This window comes from Camellia sinensis, chromosome 6 (assembly GCF_055761805.1).
Source record: "Camellia sinensis isolate YWXY chromosome 6, ASM5576180v1, whole genome shotgun sequence".
Classification (NCBI taxonomy): Eukaryota; Viridiplantae; Streptophyta; class Magnoliopsida; order Ericales; family Theaceae; genus Camellia; species Camellia sinensis.
Window position 1 is genome coordinate 176,525,930 of NC_138966.1, and position 23,409 is coordinate 176,549,338.

General features: G+C 33.0%; 2 protein-coding genes and 1 long non-coding RNA gene across 6 annotated transcripts; 1 reads left to right on the forward strand and 2 right to left on the reverse strand.

Annotated features, from left to right (window-relative positions):
* Positions 1-452: 452 nt before the first annotated feature.
* Positions 453-22,425, reverse strand: LOC114283947 (uncharacterized). The gene is made up of 2 exons (XR_014333578.1): positions 22,115-22,425; positions 453-941 (listed from the first exon to the last, which is right to left on the reverse strand). It is a non-coding gene; the product is annotated as an uncharacterized LOC114283947 (long non-coding RNA).
* LOC114287977 (uncharacterized) lies at positions 7,569-11,824 on the forward strand. Of its 3 annotated transcripts, XM_082875506.1 has the most exons (8): positions 7,569-9,110; positions 9,637-9,673; positions 9,824-9,881; positions 10,060-10,104; positions 10,243-10,299; positions 10,743-10,846; positions 11,191-11,258; positions 11,503-11,824. In XM_082875506.1, the coding sequence occupies exons 1-8, from the start codon at positions 9,011-9,013 to the stop codon at positions 11,547-11,549; spliced, it is 516 nt and encodes a 171-aa protein (XP_082731632.1). In that variant the 5' UTR covers positions 7,569-9,010; the 3' UTR covers positions 11,550-11,824. The 3 variants fall into 3 exon arrangements, with proteins under 3 accessions (XP_082731632.1, XP_082731633.1, XP_082731634.1); XM_082875507.1 differs by lacking the exon at positions 10,243-10,299 and having other exon boundaries at positions 10,060-10,170; positions 10,779-10,846; XM_082875508.1 differs by lacking the exon at positions 10,243-10,299 and having other exon boundaries at positions 10,779-10,846.
* On the reverse strand, positions 12,593-17,703 carry LOC114306661 (transcription factor bHLH35). Of its 2 annotated transcripts, none has more exons than XM_082875513.1 (6): positions 17,552-17,703; positions 17,052-17,282; positions 15,747-15,786; positions 13,338-13,366; positions 13,150-13,241; positions 12,593-13,056 (listed from the first exon to the last, which is right to left on the reverse strand). In XM_082875513.1, the coding sequence occupies exons 1-5, from the start codon at positions 17,585-17,587 to the stop codon at positions 13,209-13,211; spliced, it is 369 nt and encodes a 122-aa protein (XP_082731639.1). In that variant the 5' UTR covers positions 17,588-17,703; the 3' UTR covers positions 12,593-13,056; positions 13,150-13,208. The 2 variants fall into 2 exon arrangements, with proteins under 2 accessions (XP_082731639.1, XP_082731640.1); XM_082875514.1 differs by having other exon boundaries at positions 13,338-13,442.
* Positions 22,426-23,409: the final 984 nt, after the last annotated feature.

Consider the following 23,409-nt stretch of genomic DNA (forward strand, 5'->3'; position numbering starts at 1 on the left):
TTATAATGGGTATTCCCATAACAGGGAATTTTGCAAATGCTCTCCAGTGGTTAAACATCACTTACATTTAAGCAGTACTAATGTTACGGCACTGACTCCTAGTGTAGCCAAAAGCATCCTCCTGTGACTCTGGTTGCAAAATAGTTTTCTACATGAGACACGGCTTTTGGTGAAAGAAAACAAGATGATTATTGTAAACTGTGAATTTCGACTCCCATGCATTTCATTTTACTTTTCTACCACACAAGCGCTAGGAATACATTGATGTTTTCAACATTCACACCAGCAATTTTTACATTACAGTCTGTCTGAACAGTGTTAAAATTCTAACTCTATGTTATGGAAATTTTCATTTTTCTTTGTACGTCATTAAATAACAAATTCTTTTGATAAGTTAATCACAAGATTCAACCTTTATTTATGTAAGACTATAAAAAATTGGCAAAAATATATCAGGCACAACATGCATATATTGAGGTCATAACAACTACAATTACAGAGGAACATAAGTTCACTGTATTGAGAACTTTCCTGTTGTTCACTATTAGGAGCATGAAAAGACAAATATAAGAAAATCAACTCACTTTAATCTCGAATTAACATAAAGAACAACAGGAAAGTCCTCATATTTGCATCAAGTTAAGTTTTTTATTTCATTATATATTTAATTTTTGTATCTTCACCATTCTGTGATAGGTCTCTAACTCCTGCACCATCCAGATGGACTCCCATCTTATGATATTGATTGTTAGGAGACCCGTTAATAGATGAAGTTCTATCATGCTGATTTTGTTGGTCACACACCAAGTCTGCTGGCAAGGAAGGATGGGAATCAGACACTTAAACTCTGCCCATAGAAAAGCTTCAACTTAAGCATGAATGTCTTTAAAGGTTTCACTGTTTGACATCTCAGGAGGCAACTCTTCTGTCATTTCCTTTAACTGAAATGACATAAAAAGCAGCAACAATACAGGCTCATTAACATGATTCACGCATTACTGAAATAGTAATAAAACGAGACCAGTGGCTGTTCTGCCATCACTTGTCAATGATGCCATATGGATATTGTTATATGGGAAGAAAAACCTGTCCCATGTACCTTTATTATATAGTTCTATATTTTTTATTATTTAATATTTGAATAAGCCCTTACCTGTTTGGGTTAAGTGTGCATGTTTTGTAGAGCCTAAATGAATTAAAAGTTCATTTATATACTGACTTGTGAGGTTGTACAACATTAGCATTGTTGTTGGACCTTAATGGGTCATTGTTGTTTAGAATCATGTGATTTATGATTTTATATGAGTTTCAACCAACACGATTTGAGTCATGCTGCTGAATTTGAAATTGAAGTGAGTTCTGCAATTCAATTAACAATTAATTGTGAATCACTATGATATGTGTGATTCACTGCGATTCAATTGTTCTTCTTCTTCTTTTTAATTTATTTATTTCCATACTTCATGAAATGACACAGTTTTTGACAATCTGACACTATAAAGGAAAAAAAGATAGATTAAAGGAGATCGAATGAGCCAGTCTTTACATCAGAAGACGTGCTTTTGATTATAGGAGATTAACTCTAATATTGATTATAATTCAGAATTGAGATCTCAACAAGTTCAATAATATGCTTATTGATGTAATTTTGGATTTTAAATTTTACCAGCACTCTAAATTGTTTCACGATTCACTATTTTGACAAAACAATTTCACCATGGGACAACCATGGTCACAATTTCAATAAAGCACAACAACTTTTCCTTTAATATGACAACTACATTCAAACTAATGCGGCACTCAACTGATCAAGCGACTTCACTCCAACTGCTAAGAAGCAATTAACCCATCTCATCTAATGCTTGGGAGTACCAAAACCATTATTCAAATTAGGGTGATGCTATGGTACATTTTGGTGTATCATACATTTAGTTATGAACTTATATAATTTTATATCATAATCTATACCATATTAGTCATAACTATCACCATATTAACTCATAACTTAGTTATATTCAATTATTTACTTATACCATATTATTTCATAATCAGGTCATAAGTTATTAAATAATTTTTTTCTTAAATTAGGCAACCGGTGTACCCGGTTACCAAACAGAGCAAAGTGAGAGTAGTCCAACAGTCCCGAAGCCAGTTGGCCTCCCTCTCTGGGTCGTGCTCTTGCTCTTGCTCTTCTCTTCTCTTCTCCTCCCTCCTCTCTTCCACCATAGCTGGAGCTTCAGCCATTGCCGAAGACCACCAGCCCCGTTGGCGTCGGGACCACCACTCTCTCAGTGTAACCTCTCACTCTCTTGACGTCAAGAACTAGAGTTTCTTCCATTCAAATCGAATATTTCCAAGAGATATTTTCTGTGGCTCAGGTTTGTTTCTAACTCTAAACTTCATTTACATTAGGGCTTTTGATTTGAAAACCCTAACCCTTATTGAATATCTGATATTAACTCTTAACCCTAACCCTTAATTTTCCTTTCTTTTGTATTTTCCTCTGCTTTCTCGTTAGCCCCCCCCACACACACACAGAAGATGTGCGTGAGTGTGTTGAAATCAAAGGTATGATGGAAGAGTCTGACAATAAATAAATAAATAAATTAAAAATATTATTGTCAATTTTAAAATTTCGACAATATTGAAGTTTTTTTGGCAGTCATGGCAAATCTTTTGTGCATGCTTTAGTTATCTCTTTGGCGTCTTTGTGCATTTTGGACTATTTTTGGATTTTGAATTTGTGAAGCAATTTGTTGAGAGAAAATAATAAGGAAGAGATTTTTGTGAAAAAATTCATCCTCTATTTCATTCACAAATCCCTTTTTTTTCTCTTTTTTTTTTTTGTGAAGATTTTTTTTTTTTCTTTTCATTTACAAATCTTTGCACAAATCCTTTTATTTCTTGCAAATTCATGGTATGTTTATGTATGCCTCATATATACTTACATTTACATCACTGTTGCTTTCTTCTTGGTGCAACCCAATTGAATTTGTTGTAGAATCTGCAATGGTTTGTAATTAATGTCCATGAAAAACAAATCATAACATTTTAATATATAATAATAACATACATTTTCGTTCTAATTTTAAAAACGTTACTAATGCATGATGGATAGACACTCGCATGTTTGTGGCTCCCATTTTGTGTGAGATCCATAAACATGTGAGTATCTGTATATCATTATGTGATTTATTTTATATCAGTAGTATTTTTTAGTCCTTAATCTTTTGAATAATTTTGTAAAAATCTCAAAACACAAGAATCTTGAAAATTGTTGTGTAGTGAAAAAATAAAAAAGTGAAATGCCAATTAAATATAAGTTTTAAATTTCTTTTCTCTTTTCTATTGTCTTCTCAAATCTTTTCAAAATTTAAAATTCAAACACAACTTAAAAAAAATTAAATTCGCAACAAATGATAGAGAAGGCAGAGAAACAAGGACCTGTTTGGGTTGTGGTTGGGAGAGAGCAATTAATGCTTCCTTTCTAATCAGTGGGACAGTCACAGACATCATTCTCAACCAAACATGCACCTCCATGGAAACAGAAAATGTCACCACATGGTGCCCCTGCAAGCTCACAGTGCTCTCCACTATGCCCTGTTTGGCACTGGCATCTATAACTCTCACCCTGCACTATCTCCTCGCAAGTCCCTCCATTTCCACACCAAAATGAGTTAGTCCCATCACACATTGTCATTTCCTCATCACAAAACCTCCCCCTGTTAATCAAAACAATAGAACACAAGAAGTTCCATGATGTTTCAATTCCATGAATCTAATCAACTAAAAAACAATGAGCATCAAGTATAGAGACAAAATTATTTCTTTAAAAAAAAAACTAATAAAATACAGTACTGACAACTAATAAATTTATTCTCAAGATTTTATCATTTAGCGCCAATTACTTTTGTAACTCTTTCGAAGAGACAATACAAATGGATTATTCTACACTGTAGGATTCACTATTTTATCCAATCAACTTCAAATTATTGGATTTTCTGATGGAGCAAAATACAATTTCTCCCAATTTATAGGTCTTGTTGCTGTCCAATCTATATATCTACATCTATAATACAAAATGATACATTTCACCCAAATCCACCAGTTATCACTGCATCATACTTGAACTTTTTAATTATTATTCGTAAAACAAATTTCAACTTTAATTATTAATGTATATAAACTTTACTATTAACCTTAATCCTTCTTTCACATAACCATGCATTGTGTGTTTCATTTGCATTTATACAGCATTCAGTGCATTAGGAGCTATTAAAGTGTTTTTAGCTATGACATGTACTTACATAAAAAGTGAAAATATAATTTTGGGTAGAAGTCTTTGTAAAGTTAGTGTCAATTTTTTTAGCTACAAGCCATGCCAGTAGGAATCCTATCAATTTAGTTGCTATATATTCCCAAGTGCTTAATTCTTCTGGTTGCCCAGCAAAAATCGATCACTTTCTTGTCTAATCTAAACATACTCAAGAAAGTGATCGATTTTTGCTGGGCAACCAGAAGAATTAATACATGGAGATTTGATAAATGCCAATGCTTTGATAAATGGTTGAGTTTAACTACATAGATGAATCAATCACTGCACCAGAAAAAATAGTTTTGAGATTTGGATAAGATTAAGTAGGAAAGAACAAATCATATGGGAGGGCAATGGAAGCCTACTTGAATAAATTTCCACATTAGTAGCGAAGTAGGTCACATTTACCGACCAAAACAGTTTAGTAGCTAATACGTCTTTATTTGGCGACCAAATAATGTTTGGTAGCTAACGTGTGTACCATTGGCGACCAAAAAATTTTTAGTAGCTAATGTATACCCCTTTGGCGACTAAATTGAGTTTAGTCGGCAAAATTAGTCGCCAAAGCTGTAATTTCTTGTAGTGTATGTTAGAATGAAGAAGGCATAGAACGAAATGAAATTACTCTTTCTCATGCTACTTCATCTGCATTGAACTATTGGCCAGAGTGAGGATTTTGCTGCTGGCACAGAATAATTTTTGAATATCCTGCCCTTGAAAACTAATACATAGAGATGTGGCCTGACCAAGGTCCATATTCTGCATCAATATATCAATTATTATCTGCTAATAGATGCAGTCAGAGTCTTTCATTTCTCTTCCTCGTTCATATGTGTAGTTCAATAGATGATCGAGATCAACATAGTTCAGTATTACAATATTGATCCTCATCCTTGCTTGGTTACACTGACTGATTCCTTTTTCTGTAATTTTCCATTTACTTGTGCTCTAAATTACATTTTCATCATCCACAGATCCTTGGGCCTGATAGTGGTTGGCAGCGAATTCCCTTGGCTGAAGTTATAACTTCTGCGGCTGTTAAGAAAGCTTACAGGAAAGCCACTCTATGTGTTCACCCTGACAAATTACAACAACGTGGTGCAAGTGTTCAGCAAAAGTATATATGTGAAAAGGTTTTTGATCTTCTGAAGGTATTTTACTGGCTTCGCTTTCTTTTACCATTTTGATCAATGACTATGTTCTAAAAAACTATGAAATAAAGCCTTTCTCCATGCTACATATAGGTGAAAGTGACATATAATAATCTCTCTCTCTCTCTCTCTCTCTCTCTAAAGCTTGATTAATGGATGCTTGTTCCCAAGTTACTACTACAAAAATGTTACTGTTGAGCTTGATATAGTTTTCTTGTATTGGCATTTTGGTACACCTCAATAGTATGTCTTAAACTTTGTGCTATACATCTACGATTAAAATTATAGTTTATTTAACTACATGAATACCTTGGTAATTGAGATTATACTATAATTGTACTTACTACTTCTCCATACATGCTAGTTTTGTAAAAATGGAGGTCGGATCCAAGGAATGCGTTGATACGATAATTTACCTGATGAAATGTCTTATGCACATGAAGCCCAGTTTTGGCATCAAAATTTGAATAGTAAAAATGATTCGTTGGTTAATTAATCATTATTCACTTATTAACATCCGATTGGCATTTCAAAAAAATCAAAATCAGTTCTCAATTCAATTTCCAATAAAACTGCAGAAAATTGGGTATCTTATATGATTTCACAATTCTTATTTTTCTTTTCAATCATCTTCTTAACAACAAACAAATCATTTTTGTATTGTAAAACAAAATGGTAAATGAAGGACCAACATCAAAATGAACCAACCCATTGTTAATTCCTGCTCCAAACCCCTTATCAAGATGGTAAGCCGGGGGAGACCCATCCAAACAAACTGCACAATATCAGAATCCCAAACACATTATAGTCAAGATTGTAAAAAAAATTTAAATTGGCTTATTATGAAGAAGATTTTAACCTGCTCCTTTTGCAACAGCATTCTGAACATAAGTTATGCCAACATAGAAGCCTTCTGTTTTGAGCAATATTAGTACACAAACTAACATTTGCAACCATTGTCCTAATCTCCCATTGGCCATTATGCACCTCTGTTAAACATACCATACCATTGAAATTCTAAGAATTATATGTAAATAACAGAGAAACCCAAAAAAAAAAAAAATAATAATAATAATTAATTTAATTAAATTACAAGGAATATATTGGGAAATTTGATAGAGAATAAATTGTTTTATTGATAGAGAATAAAACCCAGATGAGTATTTCGATATAAACAAGCTTTGAAAACCCAAACCCAGTATTGATAAAACAATAGTCTTCTACAGAAATAAGAAGTGGGCTTGAATTGAATTGATACACTAGTGTCAGTATATATATATATGAATTGTGTGGTGTGTTTGGTTTGGTTTTATTCTTTTTATTAACCAAAAGAGAAGAGAAGAGCCAACCGACAAGAATTGGCTCCAAACCCAGTAAAAAAATAGAGGGTGGGCTATCTGTAAGATCCCACTGCTTTATGTATTTGAAAACACATCCCAGTGTCCTTCTGTTAGTACTTTGTACTTTGTAGGGCTGAATGTACTTATGGGTGGGCTATCTTGCAATTAATTTACAACTTACAACTTATGAAATGCAAAAGGGGTTATCTAAAACTAACATTGTGCAATTGTTCCAGTGCTTCCTTCACTCGGATCTGGATGATGGTCGTTCATCTACAGCTCAGTTCAAGGAGAAGCTGCCATGGTTCCTCAATGCACTGCCCTCTGCTGACTGTGCAAAGGGTGGCCATGAGGCTTACACAAGCAGTGTGGATCTGAATGGTCTGTTCTGCTGCTTACACATATATATCTTGTCGTAACGTAATCAATCCAAAGAAATGTACTATGATGTAGTGCTTAAATATATCAGAACTTCCCTTTGGCTTGTATCATCAAATGAATTATTAACAGCTTTTACCCTGTTGTCAGGTTACGAGAGTGGTGTTATATGAGCCTCTGAGTTTCGTACTTACCACGCACCACTAAGGAAACAGGTACAGAAGGATCTTTTTAGTGGATTGATACTTCTGCTAATTTGCTTAACTTCACTCAGAGAATATTCCTCCCGATCTGCTTGTCCTTTTCTACAGGATGATTTTGTTAATTCAATGCATGCTGCATGAGAGTTTAGCTCAAGGGTTTCTGATTCTTTGAAGGTTCACAAATTTAACTTACAGTTTGGTCCTGGAATATTCTTTTGCTGTTATAATTGCATATGAATATGGTTTGGGGTATTGGCTTTCAGTGAAAGGACTTATTTGACAAACGTATAAAGTTATGGGTGTTCTTTTCCACTATGAGATATAGGCCATCTGCAATTATATGTCTACAGAACATAGAAAGTGACAAATCTACACTTGCCAAAGATGTTAATTTATTTGTTGGACTGTATTGGTTTTTCATATCGGAAGTGCTTCTCATTTCTTTGGTTTTTCTCTTCCCTTGTGTGCAGTCTATCCTTAGTATCAAAAGTATTCTGAGCAAATTATTTGAGACTTTCAATCAATACCTTGACTATGATTAATCTTTAACTGAGTTTCTGGAAATACATGTCAAACAAGATTCTAGACTAGGTGTTTGCTCATGTTATTTATTCAGTTGTGGTTAAAGCTTCATCAATTATACACTGCATAGAGACAATTTGTCTTATTCTCTTGCAAGTCAAGTTTTGATTGAGATCCATTCTTGAGACAGTAACCAATTAATGTCATAACTCACGTAAGACATTTTTTGAAGAATAATTCTGGCTCACTTATGATGCAACATTAATTGCATTTTCCTAGTCAATTAGTTATGCAAGTGGGCTAATATTCCAAAATGTAACAAAATAAGTTGTTTGTAGGAAATCCTAGTAACTTCTAATAAAATGTGTAATTTATGAACAATTTCTCTTGTTCATCTCTTGTTGCATTGGCAATTTCGCTGTCTAATAATTTGAGCTCTTCTTATCTTCTGAAACCAATGTTCCCTTCTTTCATTCTTGTTTGGAGTTATCTGCAATGCAAGTACTTTATTTTTGTTTTTATGCTTGAAGGCTCACAATGGTGATGAATTCTTTCCATTTTTATTCAATATATTCACAGAAGTTATTTGGAAGTATACCCTTGCACCATGCATTTGGTTGACCCTTTCATGGCCTGATCATTTAGATAATTCTTTATTGCATTTCCATTCATGGCCTAGTCGGTTAGATATTCTTTATGGTATTATTGGCACATTCAATTTAAGTGGTAGTGCCAAGGAGAAGAGTAAATAAACAATCAACCCTCAAGATTATAATAATTGGTTTTTCAAATGACTTGGGGCTGAGTCTGTATGTATGAGGCAATTTCTGTGTCTAAACCATATTTCTTTTTCTGGTGTGTGGCTTATGCTCACTTTATTGAAGCTCAGTGAGGCCCCTTCCAAACCTTTATCCCCCCCAAAAATTGTCTTTTGCTTTGAGTCTACTCCATTGAACTCTTATCAATAGTTTTTTCTTCTTTTTTACTTGGGATATGGAATCTGACATAGGCAGACAGTATGTTCAGGTCTTTTATATCTTATTCCAAGCCTATGCTCTTGTCATGAAGTTGTGTCTTTAACGCATTGACTGTACTTATCTGATGCAGATCGAGATCTTTCCGTTTTCAGTGTTCTATATTTTCTTTGAACAATATCTGGATATATGGGAGACAGCTGTGATCAACATTGCTATAGCACTTGGTTGGTATTCAAACTCTACACTACAGTGATGTCTATTTGCAGAGCCCTTTCACTCCATGTGACAAAGATTGGAGTTTCCAATTATGTGATGTTATTGTCCTGGTGGTTGCTAGTAATTCTATTAAATTCTTTCATTTTACTGCTATCTCTGCTTGAATTGTTGTTTCATGCTGCTTTCAAGTTGTTCTATATGATATGATCAAGTCATCTTTGTGGTGGTTAGAAGCCTCCATTAGTAAAGGCAGTATTTATTTCTTCTGTGAAACATAATTGAAAATTTTGTTCGTTTGTACGCAAGTCTTAGGACTTCAGAATGCGTAACTAGTATTCTGATTGAAGGTGCTATTTTTTGCCAGGATTTTCTTTTTATTTATCTAATTCCAGATGTTAGAGATACACATGTATTTTATTACCTTCTAATTGTGACTAACATCATTTAACAATATATTATGTATTTGTATCGTTTCATGCCACTGGATGCATTATTTTGAGCAATTATTGACTATCTAATTTCTTGATTTGACAGGTGCTGTATTTCTTGTTTGCCTAGTTATCACCTCCAGGTTTGCTTTCTCTTCTAGCCTTTAGTTCAGTTTTGAGCCATATTTCTGCCTTCATGAGAGACAAAAAAATTCCTCTTGGATAGTTAATATTTTCTTTGTTGAATTTAATAATCTTTACTTCTATTATTTTTCCTTGCCTATTAAATGCAGTTTATGGAGTTCAGCTATCATTGTTCTTGTCCTGGCCATGATTGTTGTGGATCTTTTGGTAAATCTTCTTCCTTGACAAAACATATATTGTGCTTCTTCTAAAACATTTATAACATTCTTGTTATGTATTTAGTTCATATTAATTGTTCATCGTTTAGTATGACTTATATATTGGCTACACAATTTGTCCAAAGAAAAAAAGTGAAACTGAAATTTTCTTGATTAAAACTCTGCAGGGTGTGATGGCAATTCTGGATATCCAACTGTATCCTGTTTTTGTGGTGAGCCTCATAATGTCAATAGGGACTGCTGTTGAGTTCTGTGTGCACATATCACATGCCTTCTCTGTCAGTATTCAAATGCACTTTTTATTTTGTTTCAAGGATTTGTAGCAGTGATTACTTCTTGTCTTATTGAAGGAGGCAGTAGCTGTTGTTTGGCGTAGAGCCAATTCAACAGGACTTGCTTGGAAAACCAATCAGTGTGTTTGATTTGAGTTTTTTGAATTAAGTTTTTTAAAAACTGAGTTTTTTGGTTTTCGTATTTTTTTGTTTTTAGTGAATATTTTTAAAATTTTAAACATTTTATTTTTACTTTTTTAGATGCACCTTACTTAGATGTATCTAAAAAGTAAAAAATTTGTGAAAAAATATTTTTAACAATTAATAAATACATAAAAATACAAAAAAAATGTATTGAATTCTTGTATTTTTTATGTATTTTTGGTATTTAGTGAATTTTTAAAAGGTTTTTTTCAATTCTTTTTTACTTTTTAGGTATATTTATATTAGGTATGTCTAAAAATTAAAAAAATTGCTCAAAATATTAAAAAAATTCAGTAAAAACAAAAAAATACGAAAAATAAGAAAGTAGAATTTTCTGAAAAGTGTTTTTGAAAAATGATAACCAAGCAAGGTGAATTGTTCTGTTGACAACATTTCTGCTCTTAACACAGGTAAGCCATGGAGATAGGAGCCAACGAGCAAAGGAGGCTCTGCGTACGATGGGATCTTCTGTCTTCAGGTTTATTACCATTAATTACCTTGATATGTGAGAGACGTTCTGTAAGCATGTTGGAATTTCTGAGCAATACTCAGCTGAAAAGTGATAATATGAAAGTCAGATGCAAGTATATCTGACAGAAATACACAATGCAGAAGTTAGACTGATAAAATGCATAAATATGTGTTGTGTTATTTGCAGAATGCAGAAGTTAGACTGATAAAATGCATACATTTGGAACCTTTTTCTAACTTCTATCGTGGTGTGCTTGTGTATGGTGGATGGGCTTGGAGTTGATTTATCACGACATTGTTATTTGACTACTGCTTTTTCTTCATTTTTCTTTGCTGTTTTGTGTTTTGCAGTGGAATTACACTCACAAAGCTAGTCGGAGTCATTGTCCTTTATTTCGCAAAATCAGAGATTTTTGTGGGTATAATGATCCATCCCCCTGACTTTCAGTTTTGTTTGCTTGTCAGTTTAGAGATTTTTGTGGTATAATGATCCATCCCTCTGACTAATGTGATAGAAGATTTTCCTTAAATAAAAGTACATGATCACGTGGGCCTTCAAGTGGCATTTTCCACCACATATGTGCCCTGTCATGTAAATGACCATTCTGTAATGCAAAATATTGGACTACTAACCATATATAGGTTTGTGTTTGTGGATTGTAGGTGGTATTGATTGTGTTTGGTCCACCATCGAGAAGTGTGCCCATTGAAAGAGAGCAAGAACTTGAGACTTCCACTTTGTCACGCTTGACTGATTGACCAAATGCATTTGAAAGTTGGGTGGTTTTATGATGTAAAATTATGCAAGCAAGAAATGAAAACAAAATGACGGCAAGAAGGAAAACAAACAAATAAGGAGAAAGAGGGAAAGGAAGAAAGGACATGTATGTACAATGAGTTAAAAACATGTAATTGCTTTCTACCCAAATTAACAGTGCATATATTTTGGTCAATGCTTATGGTGTCAAAGTTTCTGTTATCTTCACATTTGTTGTCAGGATCCTACCATTTCTTTCCTTGTCATTATGCTATGCTGTGTCAATAGTTGACCCAAACATTAGTAGGTTGGTTTTGGGTTGGATCTATAATAATGTATTATTATGTCATGTGATACCATGTAGCTACCAAAGTAGCAATTTTGATGGACGTAGGTTTTTCAGAGCAAACTAGGAAAAAAAAAAAAAAAAACATTGGAGACCAAGTGGTGAAAAAAAAAAAAACATTTTATGGCCAAAGAGAAAATGTTTAAACTTAACGGGTACAAAGTAAAATTTGTCCAACAAATAATTCTTACAAATTTTCATGATACTATTATGTTAAAGCATTTTCAACCAAACTTTCAAATTTAGAGATGTGGATGTTGGTGTTTTTATCCTCCAATTCTTTCACATCAAATGCATTATTCGTCCATAGAAATTCCTACAATATAAGGCACAAAACATGCCTCTTTAACCGCCCCTTGTATATTGTTTTGTTGAGCTTTGAGCTTACATAAATCTTCTGTCTTTTTTTTTTTTTTTTTTTTTTTTCTGATTTTTGATTTTTGATGGTGAGAGTATAACCTGTAATGAAAATAGGATAGTTGCCTCTTAATAAATCTTTACACCTGGCGAGACGAGAGATGAACTGACAATTCAATCCACTGGTGCATGTTAGGACTACTGTTGATAGTACGCTGAACTCTAAACAAAAACCATGAACTTCCCAAAACAAATGCTGTTCAACTAAATATCAAAATGGAACAGGACAAGAATTGCATCACGACATCCTTCAATATCCATAAAATCTGAAAATATTTCACAGAAGAATTACTTAAATGTATATGTACATCAGCGCACTGGCACAGAGAGAGAGAGAGAGAGTGGGCATGTAACTGCCTGGTAAAGAAAAAGCCTTTGTCCACCAAGTTCACCTCTTACCATGGAAGTGTGTACTTTTCTTATTCACACAGCCCAAAATGGAATTGAAAGTGCCAACACATCTTGTCTTTTATGAGACACTGGTCCAAATCGATAACTTTTACATGACCAACTGAATCTTTGATTAAATGTCAAAATAGGTGTACTGACTACGTGCTAGGGTTCCCTAAAAGTCGCTCCACAGCAGCATGAACATTTCTTGAGGTGGCACGTAGTGCCCTAATATTCTCTTGGGTATCAAAGAAACCCATTTCTTGAAGCTGTGACAGTTGAGTAGCATAAAGCTCTTCTGGAGGCACTATGAAAAACAAAGACATATTTGCTTTCAGCAAAGGGCTAAAAGGCAAGCTTATCAGAAAAACTTTACATAGAAATGCGATGAAGTTCTTACCATCAGGTGTATTTGGAAGATTTAAGCCACCAGCTCCGAGTCCACACCAAACACATTCATCAACAACTCCAGTCCCATATTGTTTTGTGTTCCTGAAATTTGCAGCAATATTAATGGAAGCTTGCATTGAAAGGAAATATGGACAGATATATCAAAAGAAATCAATTTTCAGTAAGTTGCTCAGATACCTGGAGTCCCACCAGTCTGAGCTGTTTCTCTACCAAAAAAACAGCACGGGATAAGCAACACGGATAACAGAAGATGTCAAAAGATTGCAGGAATACCATGCATCACTAGCATTAATGCCAACAAGAACCAGAGTTAATCACAGAACATGTTTGATACAAACTAATCAATCCATTGTTTTTACCTAGTGCTGCCCTTTTCATTTAAATCTAAATATTCTCATGTTTTAAATTAAGCTCAAAGTGGCAAAAAGGTCAAAACAAATGCATGCAAGCGAACACAAAAACAAAAACACAAATATGAACAGACATTGAAATAAAAACACGATTAGACCCCCTAATAGTTTGTATGCTCATTGCACACCCTGCATACTTAATGCACTTGTAACCCAGCTATGAGAAACCCCAGAGGAAAATAACAGCTCTAGAAACCTACATATGTTGCTAAAAAAAAAATGTCCTATCCAACACTCTATTGTTCATCTTGAACTGTGGTTTCTGAAGAATTAAACAAAAATCTTCAGTCAGAGTACTTAACATTGAACACATGTCGTGATCACCCCATAACAACAAAACAATGTGCAATAAGTATATGCACTCAATGATCCAATAAGGGTTGGTTAGTTGAGTCATTAACACATGATATTTTGCTAAAAATTAAAAAGAAAAAAAAAAAAAGAACAGAGAAGTGGAAAAAAGACAAATGTGCTACCAATTGAAAGTTGCAAGCCATGATCAATGCCTATATCCATAAATTGTTCTTTATGATGCTTCCTGGGATAACCTACCCAAGTGAGAAACCAATAACTAGCCAGCCAAACTCCCATCATCTAGAGGTATTGACATCAACTTAAACAATCAAAATGTCCAGAAGGACCCCATTGGAAGGTCAAAATGTCCTAGTAGCAAAACCATTACAAAACTACTCTGAAATTTATTTTATTTTCACTTTTTATTTATTTATTTAATTTATTTATTTATTTTTTGTGTATATAGTACTTCTAATACTTATTTTATAGATAATCAATGTGTTCTCTTTCACTCTCTCTGAAGAATAGTAGGTGACTAAAAAATTTGATAACATGATATAAAGTAAAGAATGTTCATCTAGGTCAAAATATTGGATTCACGGGAGTTTTCAGATTAATTTTCAAACCACTAGTTGACGAGTTTCCATATTTTGGGGCTGTTTGTAATTCTTTGATGGGAAAGGTGGGTACTTTGTATCTTTGTCACTCTTTGAACTTATTAGTCTACTTTCCAACATTTTAGAAGTCATCTTCATGATAAATTACGCAAATTTGTGCAAATATTCATATATTTATCATGTCATCATAAACAGAATTATATAAAATTTTGAAAAATTACTATGCACTTGATTTTTGATACTACAATTCCCCCTATGATTATACCACAGAAAAACATGGACTTTACACTCAAATTGATACACCCAGTTTAGGAGTTAAATAAGTTACACTCAAATTGACTTGTAATAAAGCTGAAAAATAGCAATAATATGGATAAAATTTATCAAGCTATTTCAACATATTGACTAAGTTTAGGCAAACATTGCATGATTATTTCTAAACCAAAATCAAACAACAAACACAACCAAAAAATAAAAGGAAAAAATACATCGAACTCCAAATGTATGCAAGAACGATCAGACTCGGGTTTGTGAAGTTCTCTCTGAACAACAACATTAACTCTTTAGGCAATTCAAAACACTTAAAGGCTAGTAAAAATATAAACAGTAATAACAATGACATAAAAAAATAAAATAAAAAAACACTCTACCCTTAGTATCTATGTACATCCACTCAAGCTATAGAAATCAAAATTTAATATATGAACCTTTCTATTCTCCAAAACAAATTTGCATTTTGTTTGTGTCACCAAATCAAGCTTAGCTTTAGCAGAGTGTAACTTAGTCACTAGGTTCTTCACTGCATCATTCTAAAATTCCAAAGACAAATGAAACACTGAAACTCTATAATAGCCAAAAGGATCATGAAATGATATGTCCATACCACATTTTTTGAAATTATATAGCTCTTAACACTACACTTCCCTGTAAGTCAAGTTCAATAAGTTAGAACAACTTTCCTTTTTCATAAGATTTTTATTTATATTTGTGAATGGGGGGACTACTACTCAAAATCGGGCAATTGTTTGGGATTAAATGTAGTTATGGTAGTTTATTAGCTTGAAACAGGAAAACACTATCAATTCAGATAATTTTTTCTTCATGGTAATTCCAGGTCAGCTATCATACTGTTCAGATGGTTGTCATGTTTTCCCATCAAAATAAAATCACCATTGAAACAGCATGCAGCAGTAACAGATCATAAGCAAATTTTCATAAATGCCATCTAACATTAAGAAAAACTTCTTTTTAATCACACATCATACCTTCAGTTTCACCTATTTGCTCACCAGTTTTATCCTTGATCTGCACGGATTAAAATCAGTATCATTAGAAGAATTTTTGTTTGGAAGCAAAGAGTTAAATATAATGTTTTTTTTTTTTTTTTTGGGATAAATAATCAAACTTTGTTAAAAAAAAGCATCAAGGCGATACAATGAGTTAACTTTTTGTGATTGGTTTGTCTCCAAATAAATCTCATTCACACAAACTTCTGTGATTCTAAGCCTTAACTTTTTGTGATTGGTTTGTCTCCTGTTGTCCAAGCTAATTGGGCCGTCTAGTCTGGCATAATATGGACCCATTTAAGGTTCATTTTAATAATTCAAATTATTTATTTTATAAAACCTTTCGAACATATCATTTATACTAAAAATTAATTTGATTAGATATCGGATTGTCAAATTGTATCTAAAATGGGATGACAGTAGGCCAGACTAGATGCTCTAATTGGTTGGAGACAATCCCATTTCTAAATTTTTTGGATAAGTTCTGATATAAAATTTTAGTATGGATCCTTCAGAGTAATTTTTTTTTTTTTTATTAAGTAATTTTAGAATAAGTGATGTGTTGTGTAACAAAGATTTAATGGCCGGGTACAAAAAATCACTTTTAAGATTCTCACAGCTGCAGAGCCATGGTGAATGAAAAGTTTGACATAGTTCGGATGCAAAGGTTCGAAACAATTTTTGCATAACATTTGGAGAAATAAATGTTGAAAAGTTGTGAATTATATCTTTGTTAACTTTCTGAACGCAAATTTTAAAATGCAATCTCCACAAAAATAAGCATTGTCACTACAAAAATAGTCACACTATAGTAATTATTCAGACACAAGATGAGCAATATCAAATTTAACCCCATAATTTATATCATACAAATACAGGATTCCTTAAGATATGGGACTTATTGATCAATCCCTTTTTTTTTTATCAATTTAAATCATTTATCTATTTTCATTAAGTAAATTCGATAAAAATATATATTAACCTACAGAAAAAGGGGTCTTTCTTGGTATATGGAAGACCGGAAAGGATTTATTGATTTATTTATTTTGCCAGACATCCAAACATGCCAACTGTGATGAAGTCACTTTTAATCAAAAAATCACTTTTAAGATTTTTAATATTGAATTTCAACTACACATCACATCACTGATACATATGTACATGTCCAATTTATCCCTCTATTCATTTTTTTTAAATAGTATAAATTATGAACAAATTAACTAACCAAAACAAAATTATCCAGAAACTAAACAATTATTAATCAAATCTTAATCAAAGACTTACTTCAAGATCTTCAATGGAAGAAGTGGTTGATCTCCTTGAATCATAACTATGATCAATTCCCTTTTTCTTGAGTCTTGACAAGGTTGGAATCTCTTGATCCAAGTCAAAAACTGCATTTTTCTTCAATTTTCCAGATTCAAGCTGTATTAAATCAGCTTGGATCCTCCTCTCTTGCTCATGCAATTCTTGGATGTAGTCAATTGCATCTTTGATTATGGATGCCTTGTCCATCTAATTCAACATCACCACAACACTTCATCAAAATTAAATTGACTAACATCAATTTTTCTAATTTGATTTACATTTTAATAGATTCTGTGATTTTCATAACATCTCTTGTTTTAGTTTTCAAATTTTCACAACACTTGATCAAATTATCCATAGCCTCCTGCAGACCACTGTCAAGCCATCTCACATCTTCTTCACCTTCACTTCCCAATGTCATAGAGCAATGAAGAGAAGAGCAGAGAAGAAGAGAATAGAAGAGAAGAGAAGAATACCTTCGAATCGATGATTCGATCGCTGCTCGCCGCCATTGTCGCCGATCGCCGATCGTCGCTAGCCACCACTATCGCCGCTCGTCGTCGCCTCCATAAGAGAGAGAGAGACTGTTGTTTCGAAAGTTAGGGCTCCGAAACTTGGGTCTACAAACCTGAAAGGAAATGAAAAAAAAGGGGGGAAAGACGGGGAAAAAACAGGGGAAATTGAGGTTTTGTTAGGTTTTGATTTTTGGAATATTTTTAATATTCTTACTATTTAATTTTTTAAATATTTTTAATATTTTAATTTTTTAAATATTTTTAATATTTTTAATGTTAATACAGGCTTAAAAAATTAATTGACAGAAAATAATTGACATAGAAGTTGTTTGAAAAAAAAATGATTTGAAAAAAAAAATATTCAAAAAAATTACTTAAAAACAATTAATTGAAAAAAAATATATTTTTTTATTTGAGTATTTTAAAAATAGTTTGGTTATGACTGTTGATCAAAAATACACGGATATCGAGTTATGAGTTGTGTGTTTGATTATCAATTATATGTTCAATTACGTTGTAAAAACTATTTTGAAAACTCATCACCAAACAAATTTTTTTATTTCACATGTCACATCAAACTTTCAAAACTCAATTCCACATACAATTCAAAACTCAATTCAACACTCTATTAAAAAACCATAACCAAACAAATTTTTTGTAGTAGAGGAAAGGGAGCGACAGTAGTGGTGAAAGTGATGGATAAGAAGTGGTGATGGCGGTGGTGATGGCGAAGGAGATTAGTGATGAAGTTGTGGTAATGGTATGGGAGATGGAGTGGCGGCGGTGGATGAGAGGTAATAGTAGTAGTAGTAGTGGTGGTGGTAGTGGAGTGGTGGCAATGGTAGTAGTCATGGTAGTCGTAGAGGTGAAGTGGCGACAGTGGAAGTAGTGGTGGTGGTGGAATGGCGTTTGTAGTAGTAGTGAAGGTAGTAGAGGAAATGGGTGGTGAGAGAGAGATGAATGAGAGACAGATAAAGGTGAGAGAGAGAGAGAGAGAGAAAGAAAGAGAGACAAAGTGATAAGCGAGAGAGAGCCAAAGTGGTCGCTAAAAGTGCATTTTCTTGTAGTGGATCGATAAATCGAGAGGGAGCTCAGTAAATAGAGAAGACGGGAGGGAGAGAGTGAGCAACGCAAACATAGTGGGAGAAGAGAGAGAGAAAAAGAGAAAGAGAAAGAGATAGAGATACAGATAGAGAGTGAGAGACAGAAAAGAGACAGAGAGAGATAGAGAGAAGAGAGATGAACAAGAGAGACAATGAGAAAGATAGAGAGACAGAGAGAAAGATAGAGAGATGAGCGAGAGAGACAGAGAAAGATGAGAGATGAGAGAGATTGAGAGAAGAGAGATGGGCGAGAGAGATAAAGAGAAGAGAGATGAACGAAAAAGACAGAGAGAGAAAAGAGATGAGAGAAAAGATAGATGAGTGAGAGACACAGAGAGAGAGAGAGACAAATAGACAGACAAATAGAGAGAGAGGAGTGATGAGTAAGAGAGAGAGAGAGAGAGAGAGAGAGAAGAGAGAGATGGAGATGAAAAAATGGATGAAAAGATATAGACAAAGAGAGAGAGAGAGAGAGCGAAAAGAGATAAGCAGGAGAGAGACATAGAGAGATAAGCGAGAGAGATAAAGAGAAGAGAGATGAGACAGATAAAGAAAAGAAAGATGGATGAGAGACACAGAGAGAAAGAGAGGCTGACAAACAGACAGAGAAGAGTGATGAGTGAGAGAGAGAAAGAGAAGAGAGACAGAGACATAGAGAGACAAAGAAGAGTGATGAGTGCGAGAGAGAGAGAGAAGAGAGATAGAAAGATGAAAAAATGGGTGAAAAGAGAAATGTTCAAAAGAGTAAGACAACGTCGTTTTTATTTTTTTTTTTGTAACAGAAAAATACCGTTGCATTTATTTAAACAATTTTATGACTATATATATATATATATGAAGCCATCTCAAAGCCACAATATATATATATATATATTTTATTTTATTTTTTATTTTGCAACGGTACGTATTACAATCGCAAAAAACTCTTCTTTTTTTTGCGACAGCAATCTTTGCCATTGCAAATACTCTATTTTTTTTTACGACAGCAATTTCTGTCGTCACAAATACTCTATTTTTTGCGACGACAAGTTGTGCCGTCTCAAAAAGTCACATTTTTTGGCGACAGCAAGTTATGCCGTCTCAAAAAGTCACATTTTTTGCTTGAGACGACAAGTTGTGCCGTCGCAAAAAGTTCCGTCTCATAAGCCCACTTTTCTTGTAGTGAATCGTAGATAAAATTTTTCAACACATTTTTTTATTAAAATTTAGTCAAATTATTTATATGTATGTCTATGTGTATATAAATATTTTAAAATGTATATTGTTTGTATATTACCCTTTTTATTGTATTTAGTAAATAAATCTAAAATAGAGATATGTGGTTAGTGGTTTTGAGTTGGTTATGATCAAAGTTAGGGGTTATGGGTGAAAATGATGTTAGTTATAAGATGTGGTTATGAGATATGTGATGGTGGTTATGATCAAAATGGTATGGTTACGAGCCAAAAGGTATTGGTTATGAGATGTGGTTATGAGAAATGTGATTAGTGGTTATGAGTAAAGTAGTGTGGTTATGAGCTAAAGAATGTTGGTTATGAGATATGTGATTAGTGGTTATGAGTAAAGTGGTGTGGTTATGAGCCAAAGAATGTTGGGTATGAGATATGTGATTAGTGGTTATGAGTAAAGTGGTGTGGTTATGAGCCAAAGAATGTTGGTTATGAGATATGTGATTAATGGTTATAAGTAAAGTGGTATGGTTATGAGCCAAAGAGTATTGATTATGAGATATATGACTAATGGTTATGAGATATGTGATGTTAATTATGATCAAAGTGGTGTGACTATGAGCCAAAGGGTGTTATGAGATATGTGATTAGTAATTATGATATATGTGATGTTAGTTATGAGCCAAAGAGTGTTGGTTATGAGATATGTGGGTAATGGTTATGAGATATATGATTGTTGATTATGAGATATGTGATTTTGGTTATGAGGAAAGTGATGTAGTTATGAGTCAAAAGGGTATTTGGTTATGAGATATGTGGTTATTAGTTATAAGATATGTGATATTGGTTATGATCAAAGTGATGTGGTTATGAGCAAAAGGGTGTTGATTATGAAATATGTAATGTTGGTTATGAGTCAAAGGGGGATTGGTTATAAGATGTGGTTATGAGCTATGGGGATTGGTTATAAGATGTGGTTATGAGCTATATGAGTAGTAGTTATGAGATATGTGATTAATAGTTATGAGATATGTAATAGTGGTTATGATCAGAGTGGTGTGATTATGAGCTAAAGGCTATTGGTTATGAGATGTAGTTATGAGATATGTGATTGTAGTTATGAAATATGTGATATTGGTTATCAACAAAATGGTGCTGGTTATGAGATATGGTTATGAGATAAGTGATGAGAGCTCATAACTAAGTTATGATTAATTTGATTCTAGTTATGAACAAATATGATTTTGGCTCATAACTATAAAAAGTGACCTGCTTAGCAGGTCACTTTTAATGATGTGGCACAATCTAAGCCATTGATTTTCGATGTACCATACATTTTTTAAACAAAATGTACTATAGACTTTCCCTTCAAATTAAACTGCCGAACTTCCTCCTCTCGATTTTTTACCAATTAATCCATCTGAACTCGATATAAAAAATAATAAATAAATAATTTAAAAAAAAAAACTATTTTCTCTTACATTTGCTTACTATAACAAAATTGAGAAAACCTTTGTTTCGTTATGTTTTTGACAAATATTTTTTAGGGTATACTTCAAAGTCACATAAAATTAGGGGTGCAACTCGGACGGGTTCAGTCGGGTTGGGAAGTTATCCAAGCCCAACCCAAGTTGTGCTGAGACTTGCCCAAGCCCGCTCAAGCCCGAATTGTAACCCGAGGATGTCTGTCCAAGCCCGACCCAAGCTAAATCAGAATTACCCGAGTTACCCGAATTGCCCGAATTGTAAATGAATTTTAGTTTTTTTTATTATTATTTATTTTTTATAGAAAATCATTAATACCATCAAAACAAATAATTTATATAATGTAAGAGAGATGCTACTATAGTAGTTTTTACAATTAATGAGTGAAAATAAAAAGAAAAAAAAGTAAGATTTTATGTTATTTGTATATATAATATATATTCAATATGATTTAATAATATAAATTATTTTAATATCATGTAATGACTAATAATTTATATTTATATGTAATATTTTTATATATCTATATATGTATAATTCAGATTTCGAGTTGCTCGGATTGTTTGACATCTTTGCCCAAGCCCGCCCAAATTTAATTCGGGTTTCTGAATTTTTGTTCAAGTCCGTACTTAATTTGAAAATATTTTGTCCAAACCTTAAAAAAATTTGAGTTGGACTCGGATTGCTCGGGTTGAGCCGGCCAAGTTGCACCCTTACATAAAATGCAAATGTCTGTGCATGTGGAGAGAGAGAGAGAGAGGAGTAACCTGCTCGATATCACGGTCAGGATTGCCATAACTGAGTAGATCTGTCATTCGATCTGAAACAAAAGAGCTTTAGAAGCAGCCGAAGATGAGTATGGGTCAACCATCCGAACAGTCTTCATATATGGCAATGTATTCTGTTTTGCCTTATCATCAAATTCTCAGATTGAAATCCCCAAATTCGAAAGCCAAAATTCAATAATGACAAGAATCAGCTTATCTTCTTCAGATCTAGGAGACTATTACCAACAATTTCGACTCTTCACCAAGCTTTTGGATTAAGGGGGAAAAAGTGAAATGGAAAAACACTCATGATCTACGTTGGCGCGCTTCTTTGGCCGCGTCACCCAGTGTTCGTATAAACGAGGAAATTACAAATACGCCCTCAGATATGTTTAAAATACAAATTATACTCTATTATTTAAAAATTATATCTAGGTCTTATGAAATTTTGAATTTCATAAGTTGTCCATGAATCAAATCAAATCTTAAGTCTCATCAAATAGGATCGGCTTATGAATTCTTCTTTTCCACTCAACTCTATCAAAAGTCATTTCGTTAGTCAAATTAAGGAGATTCAAATCTTTATTTACTACACTAACCCATATCAATTTAAGTCTGTCACTTTCCATAACACTTCTATCTATCATTACTATATCGCATCTCTTTACTATTGTCTCGGTTGGTCTCCGTTATATATGACCAAACCATCTTAATCTATTCTCTTTCAATTTATCTTCTATTGGTACTACTCCTACCGCTTTTCGAATATACTCATTTGTAATTTTTTTTTCCTAATCTTGTCATACATTCACCTTAACATTCTAATCTTATTAACACTCATCTTATTTACATGTTATTTTTTAATTGTCTATTTTATTAATAAATTATAAAATTAATTAATACTAGATTTTAAGATCATCAATCAATTATAATTTTCATATAATATTCACCTTTTACCTAAAAAAGAAAAGAAAAAAAAAACAATCAATGACATTGATCTATTCATGACAAAAAATAATGAGGTGGAGAAACGGTCGAAGAAAAAGACTCCTTTTTTATGTTTTCATTTTTGACATAGTTAACACTCAGGCTCTTTTAAAATAAATATCTAAACATATAAATCGCAAGAGTTGGTATAATATCGTGTTAAGGACATGTTTAGTGTTTATTTTGATAATATAAATTATTTATATTATAAAATTTGTTGAGTAAATTATTTATAAAAAAATCAAATTAATTGAATATTTTTATTTTTTAAAAATAAACCGTTAGCATTATTTTAAATAATAATAATA

Coding starts and splice junctions, on each gene's coding strand:
- LOC114287977 (XM_082875506.1), top strand. CDS start 9,011: ATGCAGATCGAGATCTTTCCGTTTTCAGTGTTCTATATTTTCTTTGAA. Junction 9,882..10,059: donor TGATTGTTGTGGATCTTTTG/GTAAATCTTCTT, acceptor AAAACTCTGCAG/GGTGTGATGGCAATTCTGGA. Junction 10,847..11,190: donor ATGGGATCTTCTGTCTTCAG/GTTTATTACCAT, acceptor TGTGTTTTGCAG/TGGAATTACACTCACAAAGC.
- LOC114306661 (XM_082875513.1), bottom strand. CDS start 17,587: ATGGCGGCGAGCAGCGATCGAATCATCGATTCGAAG. Junction 17,283..17,551: donor ATCGAATCATCGATTCGAAG/GTATTCTTCTCT, acceptor ATGTTGAATTAG/ATGGACAAGGCATCCATAAT. Junction 13,367..15,746: donor GCAAATAGGTGAAACTGAAG/GTATGATGTGTG, acceptor TTTTTTTGGTAG/AGAAACAGCTCAGACTGGTG.